A 17,813-nucleotide genomic window follows, 5' to 3' on the forward strand; every position below is an offset into this window, starting at 1 on the left:
CCGTGTCCCAGCTCGGCCACTCTGCTCCCAAAGCACAGGTGGGAGAGGTCACCCAAGCGCTCCAGGCCAGGAGGTGGCTCGGCCCCGTCATCTCGCCTCGCAGCAAAGCCTGAGGGCAGACAGGGAGCGAAACCCTCACGCTGCACGCAGAGTTGCACAGCACCCGAGGGCTCTAATCCTATGTGAAGAGTATGGGGAAGCGTGGTGGTGAACACACAGCTCTGGATACACCTGGGAAGCTCCACAGCTTGCTGCGAGCTGAGCGTAATTCTCTCAAATACCAGCGACTCACCCACTCCCCTGGGCGGGGGTCTCACGCAGGGACAGGAGCGAGCACTGGCAGAGTGACACACGTCAAGAAAATTGTCCTGACAACTGGCCTGAGGAACCAGGTAAGTGGCAAAGGAAGACGAGCCTTTATACACACACACGCGGTGCTTTTGTGCTTACGGTTTTTTGAAACGTGCAAACCAGCAGCAGCTACACGACAGCAAGGCAGCCGAGGGGCGCGGCCCAGCAGTCCCAGGGCGGGTCTAGGGCAGGTGGGGCACGGACACAGGAAAATGTCGCTTTTACAGGATGATGGGACGTGACGTCCAGGATCTCGCACGCGCACGTCGTACAACCCCAATGCACCCGTTTGCCAACCATACTGTGACCGCTTCCGTGTTATTTTCATCCTCTCCTCCTACTAAATGGGTCTGAGTTTCCTGATAGAGAGCAGAGCTCACGTGCCCTCCCGGGCAGAGGAAAAGCCACGAGGCGGCTCAGATAATATTCAAATCTTTTTTGAATATGGCTATGCTATCAGGGCCTGCCAGCAAGCAATAGTATTAACAACAGAAAACTCACCAGATGATAAGATTTTTTAACTGCTGGCAAAAGGGAACACACTTAAACAACTGGAGTTTAAGACCAAAAACATGGAGCAGATGTTTTAGCTGTGCTTAGGCCTGGATCCGAGGTGAAAAGGCAAGCAGTTGCGCTGGCAGCAGGTGCAGCGCTTCCCCCTGCAGCCTGTGCTCTGTTCGGGGCTCCTACACGCGTCTGTGGCAGTTCGAGGAGGGGCGGCTGGCTGCTGCGCGCCCTTCCAGGCCTGCTGCGAAAGCCACAGCAAGCAGCAGCAGAGGCGACGAGTTAAATTTGCTGCCACCTCTTGCTAAAAGGGGCTCAAAGCCCCGCGGGTTTAGGGGATGGCGGAGGTTTGCTGCAGCCTGCGGACCCGCACAAGGCTCCTGCTTTAAGCAAAGCACTCAGGCTGTGTGGCGGCAGCGCAGAAAGCCAACAACAGCAGTGGGACGCATATCGCTGGGAGTGATTGTCACCGGCTTGAACATTCTCCCAATAATATGCACTATAGGAATGTAAAACTGCGCGTAGACGAATTATCTTCCTTAAGCTGAAATACGGGTAGCGACCTAAATCCGATGGGGAGGTGGCTAAATTGCAGCTGCGTTCACTGCGGATGGTCAATGGCACGTGCCAGGGAAGGCTCCAAAGACTTTCACTTCAGTCCGTGTCCAAAGGACGACAAGACTCCGTTTGTCCTTGTCTTAAACCTCCGTGTATTCTATCAGACATGTATTAACGTTACAGCAATGGAATCTATCACGAATAAATAGATTTGTCATCTTCTAAAAGTTCTCCTGGGCAGCTTTACCCGGAAAAGAGCTGAAGGTCCTCGTGGCATGGTTTGTGTAAGAGGCTGCCACTGGTGTAGACATACCGCGTCGCCGTCCTCCAGCATTTTACATCACAGCTCAGGTACAAGGTGAACCAGGAGAATGGGGATGATCACTGGTATTGTCTGTAGTCGCCGAACGGAGAGGGCTGCAGCTGGGAGGGGTCATCTGAAAACTGAGGGCCTGGGAATACAGCAAGAGAAAAAAGGCAAATAATAAACACCAGAGGACGAGAGATTCTTCCCACTAACAATGAAACGCATTCACAGCATTTTTAATACAAATCCCCTCTAAAATTAATGAAGCCAGATTTTACAGGATCACAGAATCCCAGACTGGTGGGGGCTGGAAGGGCCCTCTGGAGCTCACCCCGTCCCACCCCCTGCTTGAGCAGGCACCCCCAGAGCAGGGGCACAGGGCCGCATCCAGGCGGGGGGTGAATGTCTCCAGGGAAGGGACCCCACAGCCTCTCTGGGCAGCCTGTGCCCCTGCTCTGGCACCCGCACAGGGAAGGGGTTTGTCCTCACGTTCAGGTGGAGCTTCCCGTGTTCCACCTTGTGCCCGTGGCCCCTTGGCCTGGCGTTGGGCACCGCTGGAAAGAGCCCGGCCCCATCCCCCTGACACCCACCCTTCAGATATTTATAAGCGCTGATGAGACCCCCCTCAGCCTTCTCTTCTCCAGGCTGAACAAGCCCAGGTCTCTCAGCCTTTCCTCACAAGGGAGACGCTCCAGCCCCTGATCCCCTCGGCAGCTCTGCGCTGGCCTTGCTCCAGCAGCTCCCTGTCCTTCTGGAACTGGGGGGCCCAGAACTGGCCGCAGCCCCCCAGATGTGGCCTCACTGGGGCAGAGCAGAGGGGGAGGAGAACCTCCCTTGCCCTGCTGGCCACACGCCTTTCCATGCACCCCAGGGCACCACTGGCCTTCTTGGCCCCAAGGGCCCGGTGCTGGCTCAGGGTCAGCTTATATTTGATTTCCTTTCATTCGGAGAAGTTTGAGAGCTTCACGCACTGACGAGAGCCTCTGTCCAACAAGGACCACAATTTCATCTCCTTTATTAATGCAGCAAGAGAGAAACATTTTCAGTCACCTAAAGGAGCTGGAAGCCTCTGCCTTATTGCCCTTCGGTTGAACTTAGCCACTCTGTAAAGGTTTAACCACGGTAACGTGCCCGACAATAAAGCAAGGCAGTGAAACGGAACAGACCATTGTGGAGTCGGCCTCCCGACTCCTCTCACCGACGTTCTGCTGGAGGGAAGCAATACCTTTAGCGCACGCCACTTCTAGAAGGAGTAAATGGTAACAGACAGATGATACCCCTTCTCTAAAGCAGACTAATTTTAAAATGTCTTTGTATTAAGAACAGAAACTGTTATAATTTAGACTGAACAAAGAATGTCAGTGAACAAACCCAGGAGAGGAAGCCTCTCAGGAATTGGTGGCTTGTTACTAATCCTTTCAACACTGGTGGTTTTGTCTGTATTCCTCCCAAAACAAAATGGGGCGATAGAGGTATGAAGTATTTTGCACGGCTAAGGATTGACACAAACAGCTACTGACTCGGCTAACTGACACCTCAGCTTGCATTTTACTTAAGGAAAAAAAAAGGGATTTATTTTTTGAAGCAGTTTAGAAAAAAACTGCTGCCACCACCATCCCCTCTCTTCGAAATCTGTTATCTGTATCTGCCGGCTGCTCTTTATCACCTCTTCACACCAGGGCTGCCCGCAGACCACAGCCTGCCAGCACCACCCCTCTTGCTCCTCCCTCAACCCTGCTGCCACGGCCCGCCGGGTCCGGAGGCTGCGCCAGGGGCCAGGTGGGCAGCGGGGCCGTCCCTGCTCTCAGCCACGCAGCCTCCAGTCGCCCAGCGGGAAGGAGCTCAGGAAACTCTTGTCTCGTCGGCAACGCGCGGTTCCTCCTTGACTTTCTACAGCCTCAGAAGCTGGCAGAGTACATTCACTCTGCGATAAAACCGATGACTGAAGAGGTGCATTAGTAAAGCCTGCACGATAAAAGCCTTGCGATACCACGGCCTGCTGGCTCCTTACCGTTTGGAAACTGTGTGGAGGCAAATCTTGTCAACAGAATACCAGCTCCTTCAATTAAAGCCAGGAGAATTCCTCCCATCGCAGCAGATCCAACCATGGCAACAGGTCCATCTGAAAACAAAAAGCACAAAACAAGACTTTTTACTTCTTTGGTGCATCACTTTGCATATTAGAGCTCTCTTTAGGTATCATCTCTCCTATAAGCAGACTCAGAAGCAGTAATTTTGCATCCATTAAGCTTCATGAGCATCACCAGTAAAAGGATAATTACTGGGCAACTCCCCCTTCCCCAAGGAAGCAAAGGAACACCACTAACGTCTGAGAACATAATCATCACTTCCATAAGCACGGGACAAAAGTTTCAGATTATCTTTTAATTTCTCTTAGAAAGTAAATTCCAGTTTGGGTACCGCAGACTGCTCCTTCACTATAACGGTGAGTACAGTACATTTAAAATCAGAAGTTTTTAATTAACGTCCTCCCCAGTGCTCAGTTTCTTACTTCTTGCAGCTAATATGGCTCCAGTCAGGGCTCCGCTTGTGATTGAATTCCACGGATCTTCCTTCCCTCTCATTCTGACCATACTGCAGTCAATCATGGAGAAGAGACCTCCCCAGACAGCAAAGCTACCTGGTAAAAACAAAAAGCCAAACCAGTTGAGAGAAAGCAGACAAACCAGCCACGCCGCAGCCGGACAGTCGAGACACGGTGCAGTATTCGTGTGCTTGCTTCCATATTCCAACCCACAAAGAGCCAACAACAGGTTAAAATCAATACTGAGAAAAACTCTCAACTTGCCAGGTGATGCACATATTACACATACAGACATTTTATAATCTTACTGATTTATATTTAATGACAGGCGGCCTATCAAACAGTGGTTATAATGGAACTTCCATCCTAATAAAGGATAAAGAGTAAGATAAGGATAAAGAAAAAAGCTCAGGGAACTTTCACGGCTTTCACTTTTTAAACCTATCTCCTCACAGAGAATGACGCAGGGTAATTTCGCACCTCACCCTAACCTGCTCCTGGCATCTCAGAGGATCGGTGCCGGTCGCCATCGTACAGCAGATGCAAAGGGAATGCAAGTTTTCAGAATGCAAATTCTGAATTTGTCACGGTGTGAGCTGGGACAGAGTTAATTCTCTTCCCTGTAGCTGGTGCAGTGCCGCGGTTTGGATTTAGGATGAGAATATTGTTGATAACACCGGGATGTTCAGTTGCTGCTGAGCAGCGCTTACACTAGGCAAGGACTTTTCCAGCCTCTCATGCTCTGCCGGGGGCACAAGGAGTCGGGAGGGGAGGGGAGGGGAGGGGAGGGGGCACAGCCAAGGCAGCTGATCCAAACTGGCCAAAGGGATGTTCCATATCACATGATGCCATGCCCAGTGTGTTAACTGGGGGGAGCTGGCCGGGGGAAGCAGCGATCGCGGCTCGGGGACCGGTGGCATCGCTCGGCGGGTGGTGAGCGGCTGCAGCACTTCTTGTCTGGTTGGGTATTTTTCCCCTCCCCAGGTTTTGTGTCTCTCTCTCATTATTTTTCTTTCCATTTTTAAATTATTATTAATATTTTTGTTTTATTTTTATTATTAAACTGTTCTTATCTGAACCCATAAGTGATCTTACTTTTGCTCTTCCAATTCTCTCCCCGCTCCCACCAGGGCAGGGGCAGTGAGTGAGCGGCTGCATGGGGCTCAGTTACTAACTGGGGCTAAACCACGTCCTTTAACAATAATGCGTATTAAAAATTAAAATAAATATTGACCTCCAGACTCATTTTGGGAAAACTACTGTTTAGAGTAAGTTCAGCCTTCCTTAATTCGAGGCACCTTAAGGCTTTATACCGGCTTAACACCAGCTGGAAACCAGGAGGCGCCTCCCTCCGCGCACAGCCACCGCAGGCTGCAGCCACGGAGCCTCTTCAGTCCGCGGCGCCGGCTCCTTCAGGCAGCTCTGCTGCAGCCGGCGCTTCCCCGCTCAGCACCACCCTCCCGTTTTCTCCTGTAACATACTGACTCCACGGGCCTGGCAGAACGGCACGGAGCAGCGCGCGGCCTTTGAGAGGTCACGACGTCATTTTGACTCAGGCCACGGTTTTATGATTTTTTACACTTACGCACAAAAGTCACTTCGCAAAAACAGCTGAAATTTACCTAGCTGGCCCCAGGGAACAGCCTGAAATCCTGCCCGGACCCACCCCTCCACTTCATTGTTTCTCCAATTTTCATTGTTTCTTTTAATTGGGCCAATTTTGTTTAGTTTAAGACCCTGCACACAAAGCACAAGCTGCCAGGCGACTCTGCTGCTTAAAATATGACAAAATTATTAACCCTGTGTCCTGGTTTCAGCTGGGATAGAGTTATTTTTCTCTGTAGTAGCTAGATTGTGATAGAAATACCTTTAAACTGTCGTAGCCTGGGATCCGAGTTACATGTTATGGCAATTGCTGTAGCAGAAACCCCTTGTTGCTGGCCAGGCTGGAAGCAATGCCGGGAGTTCACTGCAATGTTAAAACCCACAACCTGTCCCAAAGGGGCCAGAGGTGGAGATTGTGACGGTTCTACCTTTAAATTGTTGTAACCTGTGGTCTGAGTCACATGTTATGGGCGTTAATATAGCAGAAACCACCTGAAGCAACAGAGGACAAGCCTTACCAGAAGCAGTGCAAGTGCAGCAGTGACCCAGCCTGAGCTGACTTCGGTGCCCCGTAACTCCACGCAACACCCCACCTCTCCTGCCCTGAGTGACCACCGGAGCAGACGGAGCCCAAAGTCATGGACTGAATGAGCTCAATGGACATTTTGTGGACCCTCTACAGACATTTTACAGGGGTGGTCCATAGGTTAAGGGAATGATAAATGATATCTGTTATTTTGTCAAAGGATGGGAAGGGGAATGGTGGTTAATGGGGTTGTATTGGATAGTGTGAGACCTGAGCATGGCGAAAACGGTGTGGAATAAGGGGTGGATACTGTCCTGGTTTCAGCTGGGATAGGGTTAATTTTCTTTGTAGTAGCCAGCATGGGACTATGGTTTGGATTTGGGCTGGAAACAGTGGTGATAATGCGGAGATGTTTTAGTTGTTGCTAAGTAGCGCTTACACTAGTCAAGGACTTTTCCAGCTCCCCACGCTCTACCAGGGGCACAAGGAGCTGGGAGGGGACACAGCTGGGATGGTGACCCCAGCTGACCCCGGGGCTGTCCCACACCGTGCGGCATCGTGCTCAGCACGAGCCGGGGGAGGAGGAGGAAGGGGGCACGTTGGCAGTGATGGTGTTTGTCTTCCCCAGTCACCGTTAGGCGCGATGGAGCCCTGCTCTCCTGGGGATGGCTGAGCCCCGCCTGCCCGTGGGGAGGAGGGAATGAATTCCTTGGTCTGCTTTGCTTCCGCGCATGGCTTTTGCTTTACCTGTTAAACTGTCTTTATCTCATCCCATGAGTTTCCTCACTTCTACTCTTCCAATTCTCTCCCCCGTCCCACCACAAGGGAGCGAGCGAGCGGCTGAATGGGGCTTGGTTGCTGGCTGGGGCTAAACTGTGACACCCTGGCTTGTCACTCCATGAACACAAGCACGCTTCCTCTGCACCAAACTAATTCTGGATGCGTCATAACATTTACTCATCACTTGGACTAACAAACACCCTGAAACCCAGCTGGCCCACAGCTCAGGTGTCACTGCACTCGTACCGCGTTACGTTCCCAAACTTGGTTATCTACCAACAGTCAACTGACTGCAACAACAATACAGCATTAATTACCTCCCAGTTGCGGAGCTCTTGTTTTAATAGCTGTCAAACTTCCCCGCAGCCGGTGGTTTACACCCTACAATAAAATAAATGATAGTTAAAAGAGTGAAGCCTTACAGCTGATCTGACTGTATATAGCAAAAACTTGCCACAGGCCCGACTTATTTCTAAGCTCCTTCAACAGCCGGGACCAGGAGCTGACAGAAACGGCATTTTACACATACTTCAGCATTTATCGCTCCCTTACAACACACCTGTCAACTACAGAAATGAATTACAGCCATCAGGCATTAAACAACTTGAGTTCAAGTTTGTTTGAGTGGCCTAGTGGGGATGGAACGAGACATTTAAAGTAACACTTTTAGCAAGACAAGTGTTATTTATTTTTCACATTTCATTTCTTTGTTCCATTCCGATGCCCGGTCACTTGACACAGTTTGCACACAGGACACACGCGGAGCAAACAGCAGCATCAGGTGGCTCCGGGCAGCAGCACATCTCACTAGTTGTCCCAAATTTAGTCCTTCCTGCTGGTCATGAGGAGCATTTAGTCCTTGGCCCATCAGCCCAGTCTCAGGAGCTCAGAGAAGCAATTCAGTTTCTAAAGGTAGTGCTGAGCCTTCCCGAGTGTAACACTAAGCACGTCATCTGGGACCCTGCGGAATTATGACTACACATTTTCCCACACCTTAAGAAGATTTAAAGAACATAAACTGTCATGGTTTGGGCTGGGACAGAGTTAATTCTCTTCCCTGTAGCTGGTGCAGTGCCGCGGTTTGGATTTAGGATGAGAATATTGTTGATAACACCGGGATGTTCAGTTGCTGCTGAGCAGCGCTTACACTAGGCAAGGACTTTTCCAGCCTCTCATGCTCTGCAGGGGCACAAGGAGCTGGGACGGGAGGGGGCACAGCCAAGGCAGCTGATCCAAACTGGCCAAAGGGATGTTCCATATCACATGATACCATGCCCAGTGTGTTAACTGGGGGGAGCTGGCCGGGGGAAGCAGCGATCGCGGCTCGGGGACTGGTGGCATCGGTCGGCGGGTGGTGAGCGGCTACAGCACTTGTGGGTTTGTGGGGTTTTTTCCCCTTTTTTTTTCTCTGGGTTTCATTTCTCTCTTGCTATTTTCCTTTTTATTATATTATTATCACCACCATCATTATTATCATTACCATTATTACTACCAATATTTTAATTATTAAACTGTTCTTATCTCAGCCCATGAGAGTTCTTACTTTTGCTCTTCCGACTCTCCCCCGTCCCACCGGGTTGGGGGCAGCGAGCGAGCTGCGGCGTGGGGCTGAGCTGCTGACTGGGGCTAAACCACAACAATAAACCCGAGTTTTATTTTTGGTACAAGCGCTCACAAGTGCAGACTGGTTTATTTAATAACTCTTATGCAAAATTAAGAATGCATTTAAGCAGATAGATCCTGCAGACACTTAACTTGAAAAGGATTGACTGGTTTGGAAACAGTTACTTACAAAACTTACCTCAAACTGAGATATTTGAGGCAAACATTGTCACAGAGTAACACCAAAAACCACACAACAAAACCCCCTTTTACCCTAAGCCAGAGAAATGTTTTAAAACAAATGTTCAAGTAGAAATAGGATCTTATTTTAACAAATGTCTCTACAACAGGCTTAGAGTAAAAATTTCGCAGCAGAAATCCTGAAAGCGGAAGCATCTTAAATGAGTTGCATCGGCTAAACTTCAACTTTCATGTTTACATACGCTGCTGCATTTAAACAAAGCCTATCAAAAAATCCAGCTAATAAAAAATATTAATCATTAAATAAGAGAAAAATAATCCCCCCTAGTATAAATCTGAAGGACAAAAAGATTCTTGCTTTGAGTCTTTCCATTTCTTAAAAGAAAGGGAGAGGAGTAGGCCAGAAGAGGAAGAACAGCCCAGGCTTCACATCTTTACGTGCAGACAGAGCCAGTGGCTGGTGCCGAGATGGACCCAGTCTCCGCTCGCCGACCCGAGGGAGATGTCCCTCAGCGAGGGAGGGCAGCCGGCCACTGGCGTCCCACCGCTGCCGTCAGATCAAACAGAGAAAGCACAGCTTTCACCCAGGAAGGCAAAGGCCCCGTCTGGATCCTGAGCCGGTCCCCGAGGTACCCTCCTGCTTTGGATTAATGACACGCAGGCCGTTAATCAGTCCCACAGGGGTTTCTTCTCCTTTACCTGCCGCTGGCCAGATTCACTGCTGACGGACGGAGGACTGCGCTCTGAACGCTCTCTCAAGTGATTTTACTTACCACTGGGGAATTTCTGAATCCCTTGATAGCTTGGAAGATGCCACCTCCTATCGCTCCCATCGTGAAAGCGCCTCCACAGTCATCTACTATCCTCCAGGGACTATAAGGAAAAATAAAGGTGAAAATACTAAATTCTATTATGTTAAACCATGCAAGTAACCATCACGGACCCACCGCTCACGCACTGAGTGTAACTGGAGTGAAGATCAAGCCTGTCTCACATCCAGCTTGCCGAACAGACATCAACAGAATGCACGGACAGGTAATATTACAGCAAAAGAAACTCAACTTTTGCTGAGAGTTTGCCAACCCGCCTCCCAAGAGCGGTAAGCGTCAATTAGACAGAAGAATTGCCCGAACAACTCACACAAGGCAGAAAGACGTATCTCCATCGTGGAAAAATTCTGCAGAGTTCCAGCTCTCCCCTACTTACAGAGTGTAAATGGCTTTATGTTTATTGTTCTCATTTTCATCTTGACATACAGAAAACTTAGGTGGCAAATTCCAGGAGGCTCACTTCACAGCTGGCACAAAACACCGCTTTTCTGAATTATCCATGCTTTTCATTAGTTCTGGTTATTTAAATGGGAGGCTTCAAAGTCATCTTTTGTTAAACTGAAGAGGTTTTTCCTGCCGCATCCTGGACCTTTGAAGTTCATTCAACCAAACACAGACCTAGTCAGAGGTCCAGGAGGCCACAACTCCTGCCTCCAACAACACGCGGCGTCCAGTGTTTCCAACCAGTAAGCAAAAGCTTTGCCACAGAACGAGCACGCTCCTCACAGGAAACACTTTCAACACCGGTGAGATGAGCTTTAATTTGGGGTTCAAAACTGCTGCCAAGCACTAGAGCCTTCCACCCCTCCGCCACTAAACTGAACTCCTACACTCGGTGAGCACTAACCTGCTATTAACCTCTGTTGCCACTGCTGATAATTTTGAAGAATAAAATAACAAAGTTGTTTTGTTTCTTTCATCTTATATCAAAATCTTACAGCAGAAGCCAAAAACTCAGATGGTTATAGCTCCTGCACTGGCAATAAACAGCAAACCTCGCAAAAAACAGACTACAGCAGCACGCAGGGCCACAAAACTGAACACTGCAGCAAGCTCAGTGTTCACATTACCAAACCACAGACAGGAGCATCGATGTGTGTTTGGGACTTCACCCTGAATTTCACATTTCTGTTCTAGATAACTCCCTACAGCACCCAGATCCTGCACCTCAGAATACATCTTCATTGATCCATTTTGAATCTGCCACAGCATATGCTAATGCTCTTCTGCTGTAAGGAGCAACAAACATCATCACTCTCCCCTGGACCCCTTGCTGTACTTTGTATTTTCTCACAGGGTTTTTTTCTTCTCAAACAAAAAAAAAAAAAAAAAAATGTCTAAAATTTGCCATCCCCCCTCCTACAGGCTCCTCAATTATGTGACCTATTTCTGAAGCTCTCCCTACCTCCGCAGTCGCTTTAATGAGAGCGCAGCCAGCTCTGCACGCCTTCCAAACGAAGGCAAATTGCTTGTTTGCACACATGGCATCGTTCTCTTGCTCTGCTTTTGCGTCTTGGCATCGCTTGGCTGTTCCAAAGGCACCGGGACCCCACCCAAACGCCAGCGCTGATCCTCCCTGGTGACAGCGACATCCAGGTCCCAAACCCACGCTGGTTCAGAGAACAGTGGAAGGACTGCACGTTACCCCACCATGCATCACCCTTCTTTTTCATTGCTCTGCCTGTAACATGCTTTCTTCTCATATTCCTCACAAACCCCCTCTAGCTTAGACTAAATTAAATAATTTAGCCCCATTTCACATTTTATTTTCCTTCCCCTATTTCCTCTGTATAATGATCAGGAAAAGGTTACAGGCGCACTGTTGTCAGAGATGTCAAGATGAAAAGCGACTAAGCCTTTCTTCTCAGGGCTTTGGTTTTTTTGTTGCTTTGTTCTTCTCCACGTCTCCTGTCCAGATTTTGATCTACTTTGTTATGAATAAAACATCTCATCACAAATCTCCTCCTTCATTAGCTTGCTAACAGTGATCTTGTTAAAAGGCTTTCGGAAATCTAAACAGATTATGTAAAGTGGTCTTCCTTTACCCACAAGGTCAAAGAATTCCAATTTAGCAAATCATGACTGTTCTTTACAGAAGCTTCCTTAATTAGACCCCAATCATGGAATGCTTTCCTAGATTTTTTTCCATCTTGAACCCTACTTGAGATGTCAAACTCATTAGCTGTTACCTTTGGGGTTCTTAATTTTCCTTTTAAACTACCCTCCACAGGAGCAGCTTTTAAACAAGAAAACATCTTTGATGCCAGCAAAGCCATTTCATATGTCAGCTCCTTTCAACTCCTGCGTGCATCTGAAAGCCGATACAAAACACCCCACAGTCCCTGGCAGCGCTTGGCCTCAGCAGAGGAGAGAATCGGAAGAGAACAGATTACTCCATTATTAATTTGGCACTTATCTACAAGTTTAATGTTACTGTTAATTGTTTCCCTGACTTTAAGGGGACCCCTCCCTGTGGGGAGATGATGTGCTCACTGCAAGATGAGGTTAGATTCCTACACCTGTGGCAACCAAGATGGCTTAGAGATGAGGAGAGCAGAGGCCAGGGCTTTGCTTATGCCAGGGACCTGGAGCAGCCACACACCAGCTGTGCTGACCAGAGAGGCTGAGGATACCCCACACCTCAGACACATGCCCAGAGGGAGCTGTGGTGCCTCAGCACTGCCTGGCTCCATAAAAGAAGAGGGGGTGGCTGGCAGGGCCAGCGGAGCGAGGAAAGCGGTGGGTGCCATGCCAGCTCTGACTGTCTGAGAGCTCTTGGGGGGGGGGTGGTGAGGCATCCCTCTGAGCTCCACAGCTGCCAGCAGCTCTCCTAACCGCTACAGGACCACCAGAGTCAGAGGGTACCATGTTTTAAATGAACAGAGCTGCCTCGTCTCAGCACCAATAGTTCAGCAGGGCGCCAGCCTGGCACCAGCTTGGCTCTAGACAGGGCAGCACTTCATCCTCATCATCGAGCCGTCATGACGTGCCAGCCCCAATGGCCTGACCATCAGCTGCTCAGAGCTTTCCCAGCGCAGACAAGCCTACACAATGAGACCCATGCTCCTAACGAAGGGAACTGCGATGCAAGTTACAGCCAGGTCACAGAATCCCAGGCTGGCAGGGGTTGGAAGGGACCTCTGGAGATCATCCTGCCCAACCCCCTGCTTGAGCAGGCACACCCAGAGCAGGGGGCACAGGACTGCATCCAGGTAGGGTGTGAATGTCTCCAGGGAAGGGACTCCACAGCCTCTCTGGGCAGCCTGTGCCCCTGCTCTGGCACCCTGAAAATAAAGAAGTATTTCCACATATTCAGGTGGAACTTCCCATGTTCCAACTTGTGCCCGTTGCCCCTGGGCCTGTCATTGGGCACCACTGAAAAGAGTCCAGCCCCATCCTCTTGACACCCACCCTTCAGATATTTATAAGTATTGACAAAATCCCCCTTAGTCTTCTCTTCTCCAGGTCCTACAGCGTCGCCTTCCAGTGAGGACATGCTGCTCCCAGGAACGGCAACTCCCGGGGGGTGAAACCCCCCCACATCGCTGCGGGGGAGAGATAACAGGGTGACCAGCAGTAAAATGGGACCAGCCAGCCCGGGGACCCCGACAGCCCCCCTACAGCTTCGCAGCAGACCGTCCTTATTGCATGGCCTTGCTAAAAAGAGTGAGGTTATCTGGAGCCCACAGCGACCAATACATAACATTTATTTTGTTGGCATCCCAAACGCTTACAAAGACACAGCTGAAACGGGACGGGGTTTGGCGGTGGGGCTGCCTGGGCGGCCGGCCCCGGGGCGCTCCTGCCCCGTGGAAGCGGGGGGAGGAGAGGGCCAGGGTCACCGGGAGCCGGGGGACACAGGGGGCCGCAGCCCCGCCGGAGCGGGGAGCCTGTCCCAGGGGCCGCAGCCCCGCCGGGGCCCAGGCGCAGGCCGCAGGGCCCAGCCGCCACGCCGGTACCCACCCCCGCTCCCAGTCCCTCAGGGAGACTCCGCCGGACCCGGTACCGGCGGGGCCTCGGCGGCCCCCGAGCCCCGGGGCGGCCCCTCGGGCGGCGCGGCCCGGCCTACCCCGCCGCCGCTCTCTCGGAGGGGCCTGGCCAAGGTCACACAACCACACACACACACACCCCCGCCGGGGGCGGCCTTGGGAGCGGCCCCGGAGCCCCTCTGTCTGTCCGTACGCCCGGTCGTCCCTCTGTCCGCCGGCCCGGCCCGCCCCGCTCCCGCCGCCCCTCACGGCCGCCGCGACGCCGCTCACCAGGGCTCACGCGCGTACTCCTCCATCTTCCCGACCGCCACCGCCCTCGCCGCCCGATTGGCTCACCTCCTCCCCGCCACGGCCAATAGGCGCGGAGGGCGGGACTAAGGTGGAGGGGAGTGAAGGAAAGCGTGGCGCAGCTCGGAGGGCGCATGCGCAGTACACTCCCGCCCCGCTCCGCCCCGCCCCGAGCTGAGGGGTGGCCCGTGGGGTGCCGGCTGTGAGGCCGTTGTGCCCGGGTGCGTCCACCGGCCCCTGTCCTGGCAGCATGAGCTTAACTTACACCCAGCCAATGCACCAGAATTGCTGCCTCAAATGTGTATGTGTATATATATATATTATTCTTGAATGAAATGGAATAGTCCAGGAGTTATTAGTAGCTATGAAAGAATCATAGAATCATAGAATCGTTAAGGTTGGAAAAGACCCTTAAGATCATTGAGTCCAACACTAACCTATCCCTGCCAAGCCCACCACTAAACCATATCCTTAAGCACCACGTCTACCCTTCTTTTAAATACCTCCAGGGATGGAGGCTCAACCACCTCCCTGGGCAGCCTGTGCCAATGTTTGACAGCCCTTTCGGTGAAGAAGTTTTTCCTAATGTCCAACCTAAACTTCCCCTGGCGCAGCTTGAGGCCATTTCCTCTCGTCCTATTGCTTCTTACTAGGGAGGAGAGACCGACCCCCCCCTCACGCCAGCCCCTCTCAGGCAGCTGCAGAGAGCGAGAAGGGCTCCCCTCAGCCCCCTCTTCTCCAGGCTAAACCCCCCCAGCCCCCTCAGCCACCCCCCAGCACACTTGTGCTCCAGACCCTGCCCCAGCCCCGCTGCCCTTCTCTGGACACGCTCCAGCCCCTCAAGGGCCTTCTTGTCCCGAGGGGCCCAAACCTGAGCCCAGCATTCGAGGTGGGGCCTCCCCAGGGCCGAGCACAGGGGCCCCATCCCTGCCCGGCCCCTGCTGGCCACACCAGGGCTGACACAAGCCCGGGGGCTGGTGGCCTCCTTGGCCACCCGGGCACTGCTGGCTCATGCCCAGCCGGCTGTCAGCCAGCACCCCCAGGGCCTTCTCCGCCGGGCACTTCCCAGCCCCTCTGCCCCAGGCCTGGGGCGTTGCCTGGGATTGGTGTGACCCAAGGGCAGGACCTGGCACTTGGCCTTGTTGAATCTCATACTGTTGGCTCTGGCCCAACGATCCAGCCTGTCCAGGTCCCTCTGTAGGCCTTCCTGCCCTCCAGCAGATCGACACTTCCATCCAGATTGGTGTCATCTGCAAAAAGATCACAGTTAGGAATGAAAACTAACACCTGAGAATTTTAATAACGCTGAGGCCAGAGAGGAAGGTATTGACAATGAATGCTGCATTGACATGAAACTCTTAAAAGAATACAAATCAGTAGAAGTTCAAGGACTGACAGTGGAAACATCCTGCTACAAAGAAGGCCATGAAGATAAGGGAAGGCCACAGATCCATCAACAGTGACAGAAGGGAACAACTTGGCCCAGAAGGCGCTGAAGCGTAGAACTGCGGGAAAGGTAATTCCGGCAGGGGAATATTGCGACCATCGGCTCAACTGAGGGACAAAAGGACTGACCCCACACACACTCCTCTTGAGCATGGGCAGTGAATTAAAATCACACTACAGCTTTACATATAAGTGAAGAAGATACAGACCAATGGAAGAAGAGGATGCTCAGTCAGGTCAATGATTATGTGTTAGATAAGTGTGGTGTGTTAACTGTCATGTATAAATGCCAAAATGAACTCCAACAGGTGAGCACGCTAGGAGGAATTATCCCCTGTGCATTTGGCACTGTAATAAAAGAATGCCTGCTTTCTAAAACTTCAAAATTGAGTCTTAGAGAGTTCTTTTAGCTGTCTTTTACAGTATCACCCTTGGGTCCTGGCGTTGGTCACCAGAGAGAAGAGACCAGTGCCTGCCCCTCCTCCTCCCCTCGTGAGGAAGCTGCAGAGCACCATGAGGGCTGCCCTCGGCCTCCTCTGCTCCAGGCTGAAAAACCAAGGGACTTCAGTCGCTCCTTGTACAGTTTCCCCTCTAAACCCTTCATCAACTTCATGGCCCTTCTCGGGACACTTTCCAGTACCTTTATACCCTCAATGTCCTGCGGCGCCCAACACTGCCCACAGCGCTCAAGGTGAGGCCGCCCCAGTGTGGGGCAGAGCAGGATAATCCCCCCCCCTCGCCCAGCTGCGATGCAGGGCTCGATGCCCCCCGGGGCATGGCTGGCCCTCTGGGCTGCCAGGGCATGGCTGTTGGCTCATGTTCAACCTGCCATCGACCAGAGCCCCCAGGTCCCTGCAGAGCTGCTCTTCAGCCTCGCGTTCCCCAGGCTGTCTGTACAGCCAGGGCCGCCCTGCCCCAGGGGCAAAATCTGGCACTTGCCCTTGTTAAACTTCATACGGTTGGTGATTACACCATCAGCAAGATTCAGATGCATCAGGGCTAGGCTCACATCATGGCCCTCTGACTGAGGCCTGACCCACAAAGCAGCTTTTGTTTATCCCTCTAGGAAGTAGCGCCTGCAGTAAAAGTGTGAGGAAATCTGAGTCAGCCCTGCCGATTCTTGAGGCTTCAGGCAGCCAATCACCCCACAACCGATCTGGTCTGCACCCTGCAAATGCATCCCAGCGGCAAGTGTCATGAGCGCCCTGGAAGTGGAGATGAAGATGTCTGACAGTACCCGGCTGAGCTGGAGGAGGACGCCTGCCCGGTGGCCAAGGAGGTGGCGAGGGGTGGCGTGCCTGCGCTGCGGGCATCCATCCCACCGGAGCAGCCGAGATGCTCAGGAGCGGCACCTGCCTCACTCCTGGCACTGCTGAATCAGCCAGGCTGACCTCGGGGTGTCCTTGGGGATGCTCCTGTGGGCTGGGCAGTGCAGGCGAGAGCTGGGCTTTCAGGGACCCCTCAAGAGACTGTGCCTGCGAGAGGGCAGTTCTCCAGGGACAATTAGTCTCTGTGCTGGCAGCAAACACCAGGGCAGCCTGTGAAGCCCCTGAAGCCTTTCCCCACATGTTTGCAAACTCTCTAAGTTGTAAATTGCTTGTTCTTTTCACACTCCTAATTTAACCTTACACACTGTGCTCTCTTGAAAGGGTGGTAAATCATTCGGTTGCAACAGGCGATGCGGATTGTGCACCAAGGCACTTAATTGCTCTAATAAATCATGGGCTGAAGCAATGGAAAGGAGCTGAAATGCTCCACCTGCTTTAATTTGCTGTTTTCAAAGGCTTTAAAAGACTCCTTGTGAATGTAAGCCTTCATGGTGTGAGTGCAGCGATGGCATGTTTGTCCTTACTTAAGGCAGGATGGGAGCAAAGGGTGATGCAGTAATGGACGTTACCAGAAGGTGGTATTGTGGCTTCTGCTTTGGCGAAGGAGGGGAGATGGGAAGAGTGGAAAACCTCAGCCTCATCCCAGCCTGGCTGAGCCTGGGAGCAGACCTTTCCACTCTCCTGTCCTGTTACTGCTGTGACTGGTCCCACACTGGTCTGACCTTCCTTGGGGTGGCAATTTCTTGTGGTAGAATCATGGAATCACAGAATGGTTTGGGTCAGAAAGGACCTTTAGAGGCCATCTAGTCCAGCCCCATGCAGTGATCAGGGACATCTTCAAACAGATCAGGTTGCTCAGAGCCCCGTCCAGCCTGACCTTGGATGTTTCCAGGGATGGGGCATCGACCACCTCTTGGGGCAACCTGGGCCAGGGTTTCACCACCCTCATCATA

The 17,813-nt window shown here is 51.8% G+C and overlaps 1 protein-coding gene across 1 annotated transcript; it reads right to left on the bottom strand.

Moving 5' to 3' along the window:
- Nucleotides 1-1,541: 1,541 nt before the first annotated feature.
- On the bottom strand, nt 1,542-14,174 carry TIMM17A (translocase of inner mitochondrial membrane 17A). The gene is made up of 6 exons (XM_075115920.1): nt 14,069-14,174; nt 9,753-9,852; nt 7,494-7,557; nt 4,233-4,361; nt 3,732-3,842; nt 1,542-1,865 (listed from the first exon to the last, which is right to left on the bottom strand). Exons 1-6 carry the CDS (start codon nt 14,092-14,094, stop codon nt 1,795-1,797), a joined length of 501 nt encoding a protein of 166 aa, XP_074972021.1. The 5' UTR covers nt 14,095-14,174; the 3' UTR covers nt 1,542-1,794.
- Between the last annotated feature and the right edge of the window lie 3,639 nt (nt 14,175-17,813).

Source organism: Phalacrocorax aristotelis, chromosome 21, assembly GCF_949628215.1.
Source record: "Phalacrocorax aristotelis chromosome 21, bGulAri2.1, whole genome shotgun sequence".
Taxonomy (NCBI): Eukaryota; Metazoa; Chordata; class Aves; order Suliformes; family Phalacrocoracidae; genus Phalacrocorax; species Phalacrocorax aristotelis.